General features: G+C 42.7%; 1 protein-coding gene across 1 annotated transcript in view; it reads left to right on the top strand.

The window, feature by feature from the left end:
* Positions 1-17430, top strand: part of unc5ca (unc-5 netrin receptor Ca) — a 344115-nt gene that overhangs the window by 255575 nt on the left and 71110 nt on the right. The window contains exon 8 of the mRNA XM_052461104.1: positions 8478-8534. Within this exon, the coding sequence (XP_052317064.1) occupies positions 8478-8534 (57 nt within the window). The remainder of the gene's footprint in view (positions 1-8477; positions 8535-17430) is intronic.

The raw sequence follows: 17430 nt of genomic DNA, 5'->3' as shown, positions 1-17430 counted from the left end.
ATGAGCGTTAGCCTTCGGAAAGCCTAGCGCTGTACCTATATCATGAGCGTTAGCCTTAGGAAAGCCTAGCGCTGTACCTATATCATGAGCGTTAGCCTTAGGAAAGCCTAGCGCTGTACCTATATCATGAGCGTTAGCCTTTAGGAAAGCCTAGCGCTGTACCTATATCATGAGCGTTAGCCTTAGGAAAGCCTAGCGCTGTACCTATATCATGAGCGTTAGCCTTAGCATGCATTTACATGATCACTGTGATTGATGGTCATAGGATCCGTCTGTTCATATTTCTTGGCTGCGCAACGCTGCTGCCCATAGTTTAAATGCTCTCATTGGGCTTGTGAGATCCAGCCGCTGCATTAAGTCCCAGCTAGATGGATGGGGAGTATACTCTGAATATAAAACCCATAACAGTATAGATTCAGCCTCGTTTCCCCAGATTGATTTTTGTGCTTTTAGAGGCTTGAGCCCTGTCTATGTCTGCACTAATAACAGTTTCCTCCAATATTTAGGAGAAATCCATGAGGCTTAAAAGCCTGCAATGCTTCTAATATGATCCTGAAAGCAATACGTATGTAGACCTCATCATCCTACTCTAATGGGTCCAAACACTTTGCATCTAGATTGGTACTTTAATATATTTGTGTTGGAGAAGAAAAAAAAACAGTTTCTGTTGTATTCTATTAGATTGCATCCAGGCTTTGAATAGTTTGTGTATAGGCTGCCTCTAGTATGCCCCTCTCTGTTTCTTCCCAAAACGTAATTGTCTCTTAACTATTCTTATTTCTCAAGTCCATTTCCATGAAATTAGACATAACTTAGACATAACTTTACGCTGGGAGGAGTTCATAAAAATTTGATTTTTTTTGTGAGGAGTGGGGGGCCTTGAAAATGTTGAAAACTAGTGGAGTTGAGTAGTGCTTGATGTCTCTGATAGTGCTGTATAATTGACTTTTCTCTGGCTACTGCACCTATGGACACTTTCCTGCTTTCTTCCTATTTCCCATCTAAAGTTTTCCCATTATAAAACCTGAGTAGTTGAAATCCACTTGACCTCCGTCTGCCTCACCTCAAGTATTTTCCTCTCTCGTCCATTTCTCTGTGTTTGATTTAAGGAGCTTTTGTTGCTTTGCTCTCAGACAGATGCCATTTTCATCGACCGAGTGTACTAGACAACAAGCACTGTATTAGCATAGAAAACATACCTTTACTCTGTGCCTATTTCACTTGTGTTTCCTACGAGTCTAGGTTGGAGTTTATTTCCGATGATTCAGATTGAATGAAACACATTTTAAAGACAACTGTACATGTATCAACGCTGCATCCTGGCATTGCTTGGTAGTGGTATGGTACAGTAGTACCACACAAAGTAGAAACACAGTTAAACCTGTCTTCCGACTTTCAACACAGCGAAATGCAAAAAGGTTAAGTGAAATGCAAGTGAGTTCGTTTAGTGTTCATTAGGACGTGCGTTGAAGATGTCGTTCCCATAGCAACGATTAAAACATTCCCAAACCAGAAACCGTGGATTGATGGCAGCATTCGCGTGAAACTGAAAGTGCGAACCACTGCTTTTAATCAGGGCAAGGTGACTGGTAACATGACCGAATACAAACAGTGTAACCATTCCCTTCGCAAGGCAAACAAACAAGCTAAGCGTCACTCTCCTTCACTGCAGCCGACGTGAGGAAAACATTTAAACGTGTCAACCCTCGCAAGGCTGCAGGCCCAGACGGCATCCCCAGCCGCGCTCTCAGAGCATGCGCAGACCAGCTGGCTGGTGTGTTTACGGACATATTCAATCAATCCCTATCCCAGTCTGTTGTTCCCACATGCTTCAAGAGGGCCACCATTGTTCCTGTTCCCAAGAAAGCTAATGTAACTGAGTTAAACGACTACCGACCCGTAGCACTCACTTCCGTCATCATGAAGTGCTTTGAGAGACTAGTCAAGGACCATATCACCTCCACCCTAGACCCACTCCAATTTTCTTACCGCCCAAATAGGTCCACAGACGATGCAATCTCAACCACACTGCACACTGCCCTAACCCATCTGGACAAGAGGAATACCTATGTGAGAATGCTGTTCATCGACTACAGCTCGGCATTCAACACCATAGTACCCTCCAAGCTCGTCATCAAGCTCGAGACCCTGGGTCTCGACACCGCCCTGTGCAACTGGGTACTGGACTTCCTGACGGGCCGCCCCCAGGTGGTGAGGGTAGGCAACAACATCACAACACTGGGGCCCCACAAGGGTGCGTTCTGAGCCCTCTCCTGTACTCCCTATTCACCCACGACTGCGTGGCCACGCACGCCTCCAACTCAATCATCAAGTTTGCGGACGACACAACAGTGGTAGGCTTGATTACCAACAACGATGAGACGGCCTACAGGGAGGAGGTGAGGGCCCTCGGAGTGTGGTGTCAGGAAAATAACCTCACACTCAACGTCAACAAAACTAAGGAGATGATTGAGGACTTCAGGAAACAGCAGAGGGAACACCCCCCTATCCACATCGATGGAACAGTAGTGGAGAGGGTAGTAAGTTTTAAGTTCCTCGGCGTACACATCACAGACAAACTGAATTGGTCCACCCACACAGACAGCATCGTGAAGAAGGCGCAGCAGCGCCTCTTCAACCTCAGGAGGCTGAAGAAATTTGGCTTGTCACCAAAAGCACTCACAAACTTCTACAGATGCACAATCAAGAGCATCCTGTCGGGCTGTATCACCGCCTGGTACGGCAACTGCTCCGCCCACAACCGTAAGGCTCTCCAGAGGGTAGTGAGGTCTGCACAACGCATCACCGGGGGCAAACTACCTGCCCTCCAGGACACCTACACCACCCGATGTCACAGGAAGGCCATAAAGATCATCAAGGACAGCAACCACCCGAGCCACTGCCTGTTCACCCCGCTATCATCCAGAAGGCGAGGTCAGTACAGGTGCATCAAAGCTAGGACCGAGAGACTGAAAAACAGCTTCTATCTCAAGGCCATCAGACTGTTAAACAGCCACCACTAACATTGAGTGGCTGCTGCCAACACACTGACTCAACTCCAGCCACTTTAATAATGGGAATTGATGGGAAATTATGTAAAATATATCACTAGCCACTTTAAACAATGCTACCTAATATAATGTTTACGTACCCTACATTATTCATCTCATATGTATACGTAGATACTGTACTCTATATCATCTACTGCATCCTTATGTAATACATGTATCACTAGCCACTTTAACTATGCCACTTTGTTTACATACTCATCTCATATGTATATACTGCACTCAATACCATCTACTGTATCTTGCCTATGCCGCTCTGTACCATCACTCATTCATATATCTTTATGTACATATTCTTTATCCCCTTACACTTGTGTCTATAAGGTAGTAGTTTTGGAATTGTTAGCTAGATTACTTGTTGGTTATTACTGCATTGTCGGAACTAGAAGCACAAGCATTTCGCTACACTCGCACTAACATCTGCTAACCATGTGTAACAAATTAAATTTGATTTGATTTTATTTTATTTGATTGGTTTTTGGGCTAGTTTCTTACCAGTGGGTTTTAGTTTTACTAGTGGTTTAGTTAGTTTTACAGTGGGTTAGGGTTAGTTTTACAGTGGGTTAGGGTTAGTTTTACTAGTGGGTTAGGGTTAGTTTTACCAGTGGGTTAGGGTTAGTCTTACCTCAGTGGGTTAGGGTTAGTTTTACTAGTGGGTCAGGGTCAGTTTTGCCATTGAGTTAGGGTTAGTTTTACCAGTGGGTTAGGGTTAGTTTTACCAGTTTGTTAGGGTTAGTTTTACTAGTGGTTTAAGGTTAGTTTTTCCAGTGGGTTAGGGTTAGTTTTACTAGTGGGTTAGGGTTAGTTTTACTAGTGGTTTAAGGTTAGTTTTACTCATGAGTTAGGGTTAGTCTTACCAGTGGGTTAGGGTTAGTTTTACCAGTGGGTTAGGGTTAGTTTTACCAGTTGGTTTGGGTTAGTCTTACCAGTGGGTTAGGGTTAGTTTTACCAGTGGATTAGGGTTAGTTTTACTAGTGGGTTAGGGCTAGTCTTACCAGTGGGTTAGGGTTAGTTTTGTGGGTTAGGGTTCATTGTACCAGTGGGTTAGGGCTAGTTTTACTCGTGGGTTAGGGTTAGCCTTACCAGTGGGTTAGGGTTAGTTTTACTAGTGGGTTAGGTTTAGTTTAGTGGGTTAGGGTTAGTTTTACTAGTGGGTTAGGTTTAGTTTAGTGGGTTAGGGTTAGTTTTACCAGTGTGTTAGGGTTAGTTTTACTAGTCGGTTAGGTTTAGTTTAGTGGGTTAGGGTACATTTTACTAGTGGTTTAGGGTTAGTTTTATCAGTGGATTAGGGTTAATTTTACTAGTGGGTTAGGGTTAGTTTTATCAGTGGATTAGGGTTAGTTTTACCAGTAGGTTAGAGTTAGTTTTACTAGTGGGTTATGGTTAGTCTTATCAGTGTGTTATGGTTAGTTTTACTAGTGGGTTAGGGTTAGGGTTAGGGTTAGTTTTACCAGTGGGTTAGGGTTAGTTTTACTAGTGGGTTAGGTTTAATTTTATCAGTGGGTTAGGTTTAGTTTTATCAGTGGATTAGGGTTAGTTTTACCAGTGGGTTAGGGTTAGTCTTACCAGTAGGTTAGGGTTAGTTTTACTAGTGGGTTATGGTTAGTCTTATCAGTGTGTTATGGTTAGTTTTACTAGTGGTTTAGGGTTAGTTTTATCAGTGAGTTAGGGTTGGTTTTGTGGGTTAGGGTTAGTCTTACCAGTGGGTTAGGGCTAGTTTTACTAGTGGGTTAGGGTTAGTTTTACCAGTGGTTTAGGGTTGGCCTTACCAGTGGGTTATGGTTAGTTTTAGTGGTGGGTTAGGGTTAGTGTTTTGATTTGTTTATTTAACTAGGCAAGTCAGTTAACAACAAATTCTTATTTACAATGACGGCCTACCAAAAGGCAAAAGGTCTCCTGCAGGGACGGGGCCTGGGATTAAAAATAAACAAATAAATACAATATAAATATAAGACACAACACACATCACAACAAGAGAGACAACACTACATAAGAGAACTAGGACAACAACATAACAAGGCAGCAACACATGACAACACAGCATGGTAGCAACACAACATAACAACAACATGGTAGCAATACAACATGGTAGCAGCACAAAACATGGTACAAACATTATTGGGCACCGACAACAGCACAAAGGACAAGAAGGTAGAGACAACAATACATCACACAAAGCAGCCACCACTGTCAGTAAGAGTGTCCATGTTACAAGTGGGAATTTACAGTACATGAAAGGATGATATTTCTCATGTACACGACATTGAGTCCTAATACCAAGAACTGCAGATTTAGTGAAGAAATGTGGTTGAGGAATGGTGTCCTGTGAAAGGAAGGTATTTTGTAGAGGTCAGAAGACTTAAATAGAATAGGTATGTCTTTTGGGAGCCTATTTATAGAATAAAAGTTCCTTAGCCTAGACACTTTGACTACAGAGAAGAGCTATACTTTCTACTATACATGAACCGTTGTTCATAGTTACACCATATGTATGGTAGATAAGTTGGCTACCGAAGTATACACAGCTGTCCTTGTGGTGAGCTGACACAGAGTGGTGGTTGTGGTTGTGCTAGTTTTAGCCAGCTACTCTATAGACTGTCTCGGCGCTGACAACACTTTTGCCACTGAGGAAAGTACAGTAGCGTATGAAGGTCTCTCTTTCTCGTTGGTTTATGTCCTGTATTTTCCCTCTCTGACTTCAGTCCTTCTATTTCTCCTTGGTTTATGTCCTGTATGTCCTGTCTTCTCGTGTTGTGTTTCTTTAGAATAGGCAACCTGTTATTATACTTGTCTTCCGCATCAAGTTCAATGCCATCATCATTGTCTGTCTACAGTGTGTGATTGTATTGTGATGTGTGCATGTGATCGCTTCATAACATCCTGTACAGTCAAGTCAATGTACCGTGTGTCTGTAAGGTCTGTGTGTATAACATCAAATCAAAATCAAATCAATTGTCATTTGTCACATGCGCCGAATACAGCAGGTGTTTCACCTTACAGTGAAATGCTTACTTATAAGCCCTAACCAACAATACAGTTAAAAAATAAAATTAAAAAAGACCTAAAAAAATACGAATAAGAAACAAAAGTAACAAATAATTAAAGAGCATTCGTAAAATAACCATAGCGAGGCTATATACAGGGGCCACCGGTACAGTCAATGTGCAGGGGCACCGGTACAGTCAATGTGCAGGGGCCACCGGTACAGTCAATGTGCAGGGGCCACCGGTACAGTCAATGTGCAGGGGCACCGGTACAGTCAATGTGCAGGGGCACCGGTACAGTCAATGTGCAGGGGCACCGGTACAGTCAATGTGCAGGGGCACCGGTACAGTCAATGTGCAGGGGCCACCAATGTGCAGGGGCACCGTACAGTCAATGTGCAGGGGCCACAGTCAATGTGTACAGTCAATGTGCAGGGGCACCGGTACAGTCAATGTGCAGGGGCACCGGGGCACCGGTACAGTCAATGTGCAGGGCCACCAATGGTACAGTCAATGTGCAGGGGCACCGGTACACAATGTGCGGGGCACCGGTACAGTCAATGTGCAGGGGCACCGGTACAGTCAATGTGCAGGGGCACCGGTACAGTCAATGTGCAGGGGCACCGGTACAGTCAATGTGCAGGGGCCACAGTCAATGGTACAGTCAATGTGCAGGGGCACCGGTACAGTCAATGTGCAGGGGGTACAGTCAATGTGCAGGGCCACCGGTACAGTCAATGTGCAGGGGCACAATGTGCAGGGCCACCGGTACAGTCAATGTGCAGGGGCCACCGGTACAGTCAATGTGCAGGGGCACCGGTACAGTCAATGTGCAGGGGCACCGGTACAGTCAATGTGCAGGGGCACAATGTGCAGGGCCACCGGTACAGTCAATGTGCAGGGGCACCGGTACAGTCAATGGCAGGGGCACCGGTACAGTCAATGTGCAGGGGCACCGTACAGTCAATGTGCAGGGCCACCGCACAATGTGCAGGGCCACCGGTACAGTCAATGTGCAGGGGCCACCCACCGGTCAATGTGCAGGGCCACCGGTACAGTCAATGTGCAGGGCACCGGTACAGTCAATGTGCAGGGGGCACCGGTACAGTCAATGTGCAGGGGGCACCGGTACAGTCAATGTGCAGGGGCACCGGTTAATCGCTCTTCTCTACTTTGACTGGGCTGATGATGTTCTAATCCTAAAGGGACATTTCATTTGTTAATAAAAGTTTGTCTGCTGTTTTCAGAAGCAGAGTAATATCAAGATGAAACCAAGTCCCACAGCTATAAGCCTCAATCTCAAATCAATGGAAAAGCTCCATCAAAATGTTATTTAAAAAAAATTCTATATATGTATATATATATTACCCCTTTTCTCCCCAATTTCGTGGTATCCAATTGGTAGTTACAGTCTTGTCTCTTCGCGTCAACTTCCGTACGGCCTCGGGAGAGGCGAAGGTTGAGAGCCGTGCGTCCTCCAAAACACAACCCGGCCAAGCCACACTGCTTCTTGACACAGCGCCCGCTTAACCTGGAAGCCAGCCTCACCAATGTGTCGGAGGAAACACTGTACACCTGGGGACCGTGTCAGTGTGCATTGCACCCGGCCCGCCACAGGAGTCGCTAGTGAGCAATTGGACAAGAACAAACTTTGATTTGAAAGTGTATTGTCCCGTTAAGGGGTTGGGCCCAGAATAGAAAGATGAGTGGGAGTCCCGTGTGCACAACTGAGCAAGAAGACAAGTTTGCGCTGAACCAGTTTGCGCTGTTCTGTGAAGGGAGTAGTACACCGTGTTGTACGAAATCTTCGGTTTCTTGGCAATTTCTCGCATGGAATAGCCTTCATTTCTCAGAACAAGAATAGACTGACGAGTTTCAGAAGAAAGTTATTTGTTTCTTGCCGTTTTGAGCCTGTAATCGAACCCACAAATGCTGATGCTCCAGATACTCAACGAGTCTAAAGAAGGCCAGTTTTATTGCTTCTTTAATCACAACAACAGTTTTCAGCTGTGCTAACCCTTTTGCAAATATGTTTTCTAATGATTAATTAGCCTTTTAAATGGTAAACTTGGATTAGCCATTGGAAAACAGGAGTGATGGTTGCTGATAATGGGCCTCTGTACGCTATATGTAAATATTCCATAAAAAATCTGCCGTTTCCAGCGACAATAGTCATTTACAACATTAACAATGTCTACACTGTATTTCTGATCAATTCGATGTTATTTTAATGGCCAACAAATGTTCTCTTCTTAGAAAAACAAGATAATTTGTAAGTGATCCCAAACCTTTGAACGGTAGTGTATATGTTTTCAGTGACAGGTGACCATTTAGATGTTCTCATCATTTGTTGCTGTTTTGTTTTGTTCCGTTTGGTTTGACGTTGATTTCACCGTGCCCTCCCTCCCCTTTTCTCCCCCTCAAGGTTCATTATATCAGCTGTCCACTGAGCCTAATGCCGACAGTGATTTGGGATTTTCATGTGAGTTGGTGTCTTTTTTTTGTTTTCCATTCCCCCTCTTCCCCTTCTCTTATTTTGTTGATTGATTTGTGTCCCTGTTGAGTTTCCCTCCCTATGTCATGCCATACCACCTATTCCTTAAGGTTACAGCGGTCCCCTCCTTGATGATTCTCCTAGTGCCTCCTCCTCCAGTCTGCTCCACTATACTGGTCTCTAGTGTCAGAGAGGTCCCAGTCTCTCTGTGCTATTACAGCCTCCTCATCTTGATGTGTGAGAGAGTTTTACTGAGGACTCTATCTCTCTCACTCCTTGAGCTATGAGCGTATATATTAAACATAATAATCATTCTCAGGATTTCATTGCCAGACAATTTGTTCTCATTTTCTTTTCGTGTTCAAAGACATCTATTCATCTAAGTTAAACATTCTGATTCTGGCGTTTTGTGGCTCCTAGTTTTATCATCAAAGCGAGGAGATATATGTGAAATAACTGAAGGGAGGTGGATAGGATGTGGAAGACCATTGTACTATAGGATGAGATTTATTCTAGCACTCCCACTATAGGTTATTTAGGTATTTGTGTCATAAAGGAAATATAAGTCACATTGTATATAACATAATCCATAATAATATATAGGCAAACAGTATTTAAGTTCTAATTACACATTTTATATAACATGTACTGCAATACAGTAACATCTACCACAATACAGTAACATGTACAGTAACATGTACAGTAATACAATAACGTACAATAATACAGTAACATGTACAGGTATACAGTAACATGTACAGTAATACAGTAGCATGTACAGTAATACAGTAACATGTACAGTAATACAGTAACATGTACAGTTACATGTACTGTAACATGTACAGTAACATGTACATTAACATGTAAAGTAACATGTACAGTAATACGGTAACGTACAGTAATACAGTAACATATACGGTAATACAGTAACATGTACAGTAATACAGTAACATGTACAGTAATACAGTAACATGTACAGTAACATGTACAGTAATACAGTAACAGATACGGTAATACAGTAACATGTACAGTAACATGTACAGTAATACAGTAACATATACGGTAATACAGTAACATGTACAGTAATACAGTAATACAGTAACATGTACAGTAATACAGTAACATGTACAGTAATACAGTAATACAGTAACATGTACAGTAACTTGTACAGTAATACAGTAACATGTACAGTAATACAGTAACATCTACGGTAACATGTACAGTAAAACAGTAACATGTACAGTAATACAGTAACATGTACAGTAATACAGTAACATGTACAGTAATAAAGTAACATGTACAGTAACATGTACAGTAACATGTACAGTAATACAGTAACATGTACAGTAACATGTACAGTAATACAGTAACATGTACAGTAATATGTACAGTAATACAGTAACATGTACAGTAACATGTACAGATAAACAGTAACATGTACAGTAATACAGTAACATGTACAGTAATATATACAGTAATACAGTAACATGTACAGTAATACAGTAGCATGTACAGTAATACAGTAATACAGTAACATGTACAGTAATACAGTAACATGTACAGTAATACAGTAACATGTACAGTAATACAGTGACATGTACAGTAATACAGTAACATGTATAGTAATACAGTAACCTGTATAGTATTCGGTGTTTAAGTCAAAGATGTGTCCCCTCATTATTAATTCAGTAACCCAGTAAGACCTAGGCTACGGTGTCAACTAGATACACTCGTTTAGTTATTTTTACTCTAAACCAGCTTTAAAGGAAATTAATTTTTCAGAATTAGCAATATTTCCTCATTTATCTTTCTTACTAGCTCTGATTTCAGAAATAGCTGCTCTTTTTGAGGACAGTTTTACTGCCAATTACTGTGATGTGATTGTCTGACCTACCTTAGTTGAATGCACTATTTGTAAGAATGTCAAAGATGACTGAAATGTAGGAGCTAGATGTTGCTAGGGTGGTCAGAGGTGGGCGCTAGATGTTGTTAGGGGTGTTAGATAGGAGCTAGACGTTGCTAGGGTGGTCAGAGGTGGGCGCTAGATGTTGCTAGGGGTGTCAGAGATGGGAGCTAGATGTTGCTAGGGGTGTTAGATAGGAGCTAGATGTGCTAGGGTGGTCAGAGGTGGGCACTAGATGTTGCTAGGGGCGTCAGAGATGGGAGCTAGATGTTGCTAGGGTGGTCAGAGGTGGGCACTAGATGTTGCTAGGGGTGTCAGATAGGAGCTAGATGTTGCTAGGGTGGTCAGAGGTGGGCACTAGATGTTGCTAGGGTGGTCAGAGGTGGGCACTAGATGTTGCTAGGGTGGTCAGAGGTGGGCGCTAGATGTTGCTAGGGGTGTCAGATAGGACCTATATGTTAGTAGCGGTGTCAGGTAAGACCTAGATGTTGCTAGGGGTGTCAGATATGGGAGCTAGATGTTGCTAGGGGTGTCAGATAGGACCTATATGTTAGTAGCGGTGTCAGGTAAGACCTAGATGTTGCTAGGGGTGTCAGATATGGGAGCAAGATGTTGCTAGGGGTGTCAGAGATGGGAGCTAGATGTTGCTAGGGGTGTCAGATAGGACCTATATGTTAGTAGCGGTGTCAGGTAAGACCTAGATGTTGCTAGGGGTGTCAGATATGGGAGCTAGATGTTGCTAGGGGTGTCAGATAGGACCTATATGTTAGTAGCGGTGTCAGGTAAGACCTAGATGTTGCTAGGGGTGTCAGATATGGGAGCTAGATGTTGCTAGGGGTGTCAGAGATGGGAGCTAGATGTTGCAAGGGGTGTCAGAGATGGGAGCTAGATGTTGCTAGGGGTGTCAGAGATTGGTGCCCTCCAAGTCACACAAATTCACTCCTTATTATTCAGTGACCCACATGAGAGTATTTGCTTCACCTCTGGTGTCAGTGCTGGGATTAGCCAATGGGGATTAGCCAATGGGGATTACCCTGACAGAAGCCAGGACTCTCTCTCCCTCCAGTTTGTGAAGCTGCCTACGTCCACTTCAGAGCTGGTCTGGATGCAGATCAGGTACTTGCAGCTAGCTGCGTTAGCCTCCCTTGTCTCAATCTGCCTAGCGGGACAGAAAGAAAAGTCCAGTAATCAATAGAGTGGGGATTGAGACCCAGCCCCATTGCTTCCCTGGCGTGTACGTGCTACCCTCAGGGGCAACGGAGGTTGCCAGGTAATCAGACCTTGTTACCCTCAGCCCCACTGGCTGTGCATAAACCATCTGCATAGAGTCTTAATTAGAGGCAAGGCTTGGTCGATGGGATCAATCTGATCTCATGACTCGTTCATGACAGTGTTTCCGTCCCTCCATGCACAAAGCCTGACGTGTGTTTTTTGTGTGTGGTGGATCTAGCTCCCAGCGACTGTCAGAAAGAACAAGGGTTGAAGATGGAGCGTCCCCCTCACACATGATTGGTCAACACAGTCCGTGGGATTTTGCTTGTCTACCGGACTGTCTCGTCAGTCAACCATGTTTCTGAAAGGGGTAACAATAGAAAATGAATGATTGAGAGAAGATAGATGTTTAATCCAGATGCAATTTAGAGGAGAACTCAGTGGACTATTGTTGACATGCCACATCCGGTCTAGGAGACATTCATGATTTTGACTGTATAGGACAGCTGCTGTAGGGTGGGGGACAGTTTAGTATCTCCCCAACTGATGGTTAAGGTTAGGATTGCGGGAGGGGAAGCTGATGCTAGATCTGTACCTAGGGGAAATATAGCAGGATAGTGAAGGCTGTTGGGGGGTCAGATATTTCTGCCTCGTGCAGAGGCTGCAGTAGAGGGAGAAATAATGACTTTAAACAAGTTATAATTCTGACACCAGAGATAAAGGAACCGAGTGTAGGGAATATAGCCCAGGCTATCTCAACAGTATATAGTATATGTAGGGAATATAGCCCAGGCTATCTCAACAGTATATAATATATGTAGGGAATGTAGCCCAGGCTATCTCAACAGTATATAGTATATTTAGGGAATATAGCCCAGGCTATCTCAACAGTATATAGTATATGTAGGGAATATAGCCCAGGCTATCTCAACAGTATATAGTATATGTAGGGAATATAGCCCAGGCTATCTCAACAGTATATAATATATGTAGGGAATGTAGCCCAGGCTATCTCAACAGTATATAGTATATTTAGGGAATATAGCCCAGGCTCTCTCAACAGTATATAGTATATGTAGGAAATGTAGCCCAGGCTATCTCAACAGTATATAGTATATTTAGGGAATATAGCCCAGGCTATCTCAACAGTATATAATATTTGTAGGGAATATAGCCCAGGCTATCTTAACAGTATATAGTATATGTATGGAATGTAGCCCAGGCTATCTCAACAGTATATAATATATGTAGGGAATGTATCCCAGGCTATCTCAACAGTATATAGTATATGTATGGAATATAGCCCAGGCTATCTCAACAGTATATAATATATGTAGGGAATGTAGCCATGGTATCTCAACAGTATATAGTATATGTAGGAATATAGCCCAGGCTATCTTAACAGTATATAGTATATGTATGGAATGTAGCCCAGGCTATCTCAACAGTATATAATATATGTAGGGAATGTATCCCAGGCTATCTCAACAGTATATAGTATATGTAGGGAATATAGCCCAGGCTATCTCAACAGTGTATAATATATGTAGGGAATATAGCCAAGGCTATCTCAACAGTATATAGTATATGCAGGGAATATAGCCCAGGCTATCTCAACAGTATATAGTATATGTATGGAATATAGCCCAGGCTATCTCAACAGTATATAGTGTATGCAGGGAATATAGCCCAGGCTATCTCAACAGTATATAGTATATGTAGGGAATATAGCCCAGGCTATCTCAACAGTATATAGTATATGCAGGGAATATAGCCCAGGCTATCTCAACAGTATATAGTATATGTAGGGAATATAGTCCAGGCTATCTCAACAGTGTATAATATATTTACATTACATTTACATTTAAGTCATTTAGGGAATATAGCCCAGGCTATCTCAACAGTATATAGTATATGTAGGGAATATAGCCCAGGCTATCTCAACAGTATATAGTATATGTAGGGAATATAGCCCAGGCTATCTCAACAGTATATAGTATATGTAGGGAATATAGCCCAGGCTATCTCAACAGTATATAGTATATGTAGGGAATGTAGCCCAGGCTATCTCAACAGTATATAGTATATGTAGGGAATATAGCCCAGGCTATCTCAACAGTATATAGTATATGTAGGGAATATAGCCCAGGCTATCTCAACAGTATATCGTATATGTAGGTAATATAGCCCAGGCTATCTCAACAGTATATAGTATATGTAGGGAATATAGCCCAGGATATCACAACAGTATATAGTATATGCAGGGAATATAGCACCAGGTTATCTCAACAGTATATAATATATGTAGGGAATGTAGCCCAGGCTATCTCAACAGTATATAGTATATGTAGGGAATATAGCCCAGGCTATCTCAACAGTATATAATATATGTAGGGAATATAGCCCAGGCTATCTCAACAGCATATGGTGTGTCATATAATTGCTACATTTACGATCAATACATTATTAAAAATAGTTTTCCAGATTGTATTTTGTCAATTATTTTGCGAATATTGGGTCGCTAGTCAGACAACTTGGTTCAATTTGGTTCATGACCTAAAACCAGTGGAGAACCACTGCTATATAGTGTATTTACACTCAACTTGGAACTAGTGTTGTCACTGAGATTAAGAATTGAACAGACTAAGTGGTAGTTATAAATATGTAATATATAATCTGTAACATGATAGGAGGTAGATTTAGTGTCTCTCTGCTCTTCTTCCTATCCAGGTGAGATCTTAACGGTGTCTAGTTTCCATAATGGTTCCAGGGCTCTGGGGTGAAGTTCCCCCTTGGTATAGATCTAGGATCTTAGCCATTAGTGGGTGAAATACAAAACTGACCCAAGATCCAACGGGAACAGATGTGGTTTATACCTCCCTCTAGTGGCTGGAGGTTATCAGTGCCCCTTGTGTAAATCTCAGTTGCAATTTTAAGATCTATGATCTGGGTCATTGTCAATGTTGTGATGAAATCCTGCCTGTGTGACAGATTTGACTTTATGACTGAGTGTTTCTTGTTCCCTTTCTTCATACCAATAACTGCAGACAAAATCTAGCCATAAATGAAGAGGCAAGTGTCAAAACTAAAAAAAAAATGTTGGAAATGTCGCTTGTACTGGACATTAGTTTCCTCCTTGATGCTCAGCCATATATTCTGGTCATGTTCTCCTCTGAGTCCTTTGACGCCTTTTCGCCGCCCATTTAGCAGCTCAGTCAACCCATCTATAAAAACGTTATGTGTCTGCCTCGGTTTGATATAAAACTTGTTTATGAAAATGTCCCCTTTTGGACATTTCCAGGCCTATTAAAGGTACTACACATAGGATTCATTTGTATTTTTGCGTTGTAATTTCAGAAAATGTCCGTAATATATCTGCAGTAATAGTGGAACGATAATGTTTCACAGTATTACTTATCCTGCAGTGTTGTGATTGGCTGTGATATTCACCTCTTGACTTCTCCAGCAGGAGCGGATATCTGTTGTCAAAATGGGAAAGCTGTGTTGAGTTTGTGGCTGTGTTATCTAGTGGAAATTGGGTGGCCAATGTAGAAATTGATCTGTCATTTTCTGGTTTCTGGTAAAATTCTACACTGTTAGCTCAGTTTCAGTTTATGTGAGAGAACAAACAGTGAATAGAGAAGGGAATCATTGTACCGTCTATGAGTAGAAGTTCACGGTGCTCGTTCGGGTGGGTAAGCCAACGTTCGGTGGGTAAGCCAATGTTCGGTGGGTAAGCCAACGTTCGGTGGTTAAGCCAACGTTCGGTGGGTAAGCCAACGTTCGGTGGGTAAGCCAACGTTCGGTGGGTAAGCCAACGTTCGGTGGGTAAGCCAACGTTCGGTGGGTAAGCCAACGTTCGGTGGGTAAGCCAACGTTCGGTGGGTAAGCCAACGTTCGGGTGGGTAAGCCAACGTTCGGTGGGTAAGCCAACGTTCGGTGGGTAAGCCAACGTTCGGTGGGTAAGCCAACGTTCGGTGGGTAAGCCAACGTTCGGTGGGTAAGCCAACGTTCGGTGGTTAAGCCAACGTTCGGTGGGTAAGCCAACGTTCGGTGGGTAAGCCAACGTTCGGTGGGTAAGCAAACGCTCCTACCACTGTCTCTCCCAAGCGTCTTCGACCAGTGTTTTGGTTTAATGCACTGCATACTGCTAGGAGTAACTTGCGAGTTGGTGGTTTCCTGCTCGTTTAGTAAAGTTCAGCCAGGATACATACAGTGAGTAGGTCCTCCGCCTTCTCTTTATAGTAGTGGTGCATTTGTGATCAAGTCTGTTTCTTGTGTGTGTTTGCCATTTCACTGGTGGCATTTCATTTCGGGAGGTGGGGTGTGGGTTGTGTTTGCGAACTCATTTTAGCTCACAACAACCGCAATGCAGAAGAGGAACAAAAGGCTTGATGATTTAAACACAGTTTGTTTTACGAAGCATGTCTGAGGATTTAGCAATCTTCCAAACAACACACCAAATCAAAAACCAATCGAGGCGCAATAACATTTTAATCAATGCAATTGAGGATGTAAAGACAAACTTGGCATGACCCAGAAGTCAAGGCCAAGAAATTCCTGGCAGATCAACTCAAACTGGATCCTAAACTCATTGAGATGGAGAGGGTGAATAGGAATGGCACTTTCTTCCCTGATGAACGGCCCAGATGTGGTGAAACTTCTCAGGTTCAAAGACGAGGAGGAGATTTTCAGGAGAGCCAAGTGCATGAAGGGAATCAAGATCTTCATCGGTGAAGACTTCTCCAAAATAAATGACTAATTGAAGAACGAAAGAAAGGCAACATGGCCATAGCTGAAGGTTGATCAGCTGGTCGTTCACCCCCCTCTCGTAGGCCTATGGCAAGTGACTCACCTATAGTCCACTGATTTCACACACACACACACACACACACACATTTACTCTACTTTGTTCATGTGTTTCACCTAACCTGGTGACCAAAAACACACATTGCTCTAAATGTCATAACTCTCTGAAGTCTTCAGTGGTTTTATGTGGACTGTGTCAATGTGTCAATTCCATAGGAAGTGCACCCCTATTGATATAACGAACACAAAGGTATGGTTGTATTGGACATGTGAGGCGTACACTTCTATGTTTCTGTTGGACACTTCTATGTTTCTGCTGGACACTTCTATGTTTCTGCTGGACACTTCTATGTTTCTGTTGGACACTTCTATGTTTCTGTTGGACACTTCTATGTTTCTGTTGGACACTTCTATGTTTCTGTTGGACACTTCTATGTTTCTGCTGGACACTTCTATGTTTCTGCTGGACACTTCTATGTTTCTGCTGGACACTTCTATGTTTCTGCTGGACACTTCTATGTTTCTGCTGGACACTTCTATGTTTCTGCTGGACACTTCTATGTTTCTGCTGGACACTTCTATGTTTCTGCTGGACACTTCTATGTTTCTGTTGGACACTTCTATGTTTCTGTTGGACACTTCTATGTTTCTGTTGGACACTTCTATGTTTCTGCTGGACACTTCTATGTTTCTGCTGGACACTTCTATGTTTCTGTTGGACACTTCTATGTTTCTGCTGGATTCTATGTTTCTGTTGGACACTTCTATGTTTCTGCTGGACACTTCTATGTTTCTGTTGGACACTTCTATGTTTCTGTTGGACACTTCTATGTTTCTGTTGGACACTTCTATGTTTCTGCTGGACACTTCTATGTTTCTGCTGGACACTTCTATGTTTCTGCTGGACACTTCTATGTTTCTGCTGGACACTTCTATGTTTCTGCTGGACACTTCTATGTT

The sequence above is a fragment of the Oncorhynchus keta genome, chromosome 14 (genome assembly GCF_023373465.1).
Source record: "Oncorhynchus keta strain PuntledgeMale-10-30-2019 chromosome 14, Oket_V2, whole genome shotgun sequence".
In the NCBI taxonomy this organism is placed as follows: domain Eukaryota; kingdom Metazoa; phylum Chordata; class Actinopteri; order Salmoniformes; family Salmonidae; genus Oncorhynchus; species Oncorhynchus keta.
The sequence above is the reverse complement of the archived record's forward strand: the minus strand, read 5'-3'. Positions and strand labels throughout refer to the sequence as shown.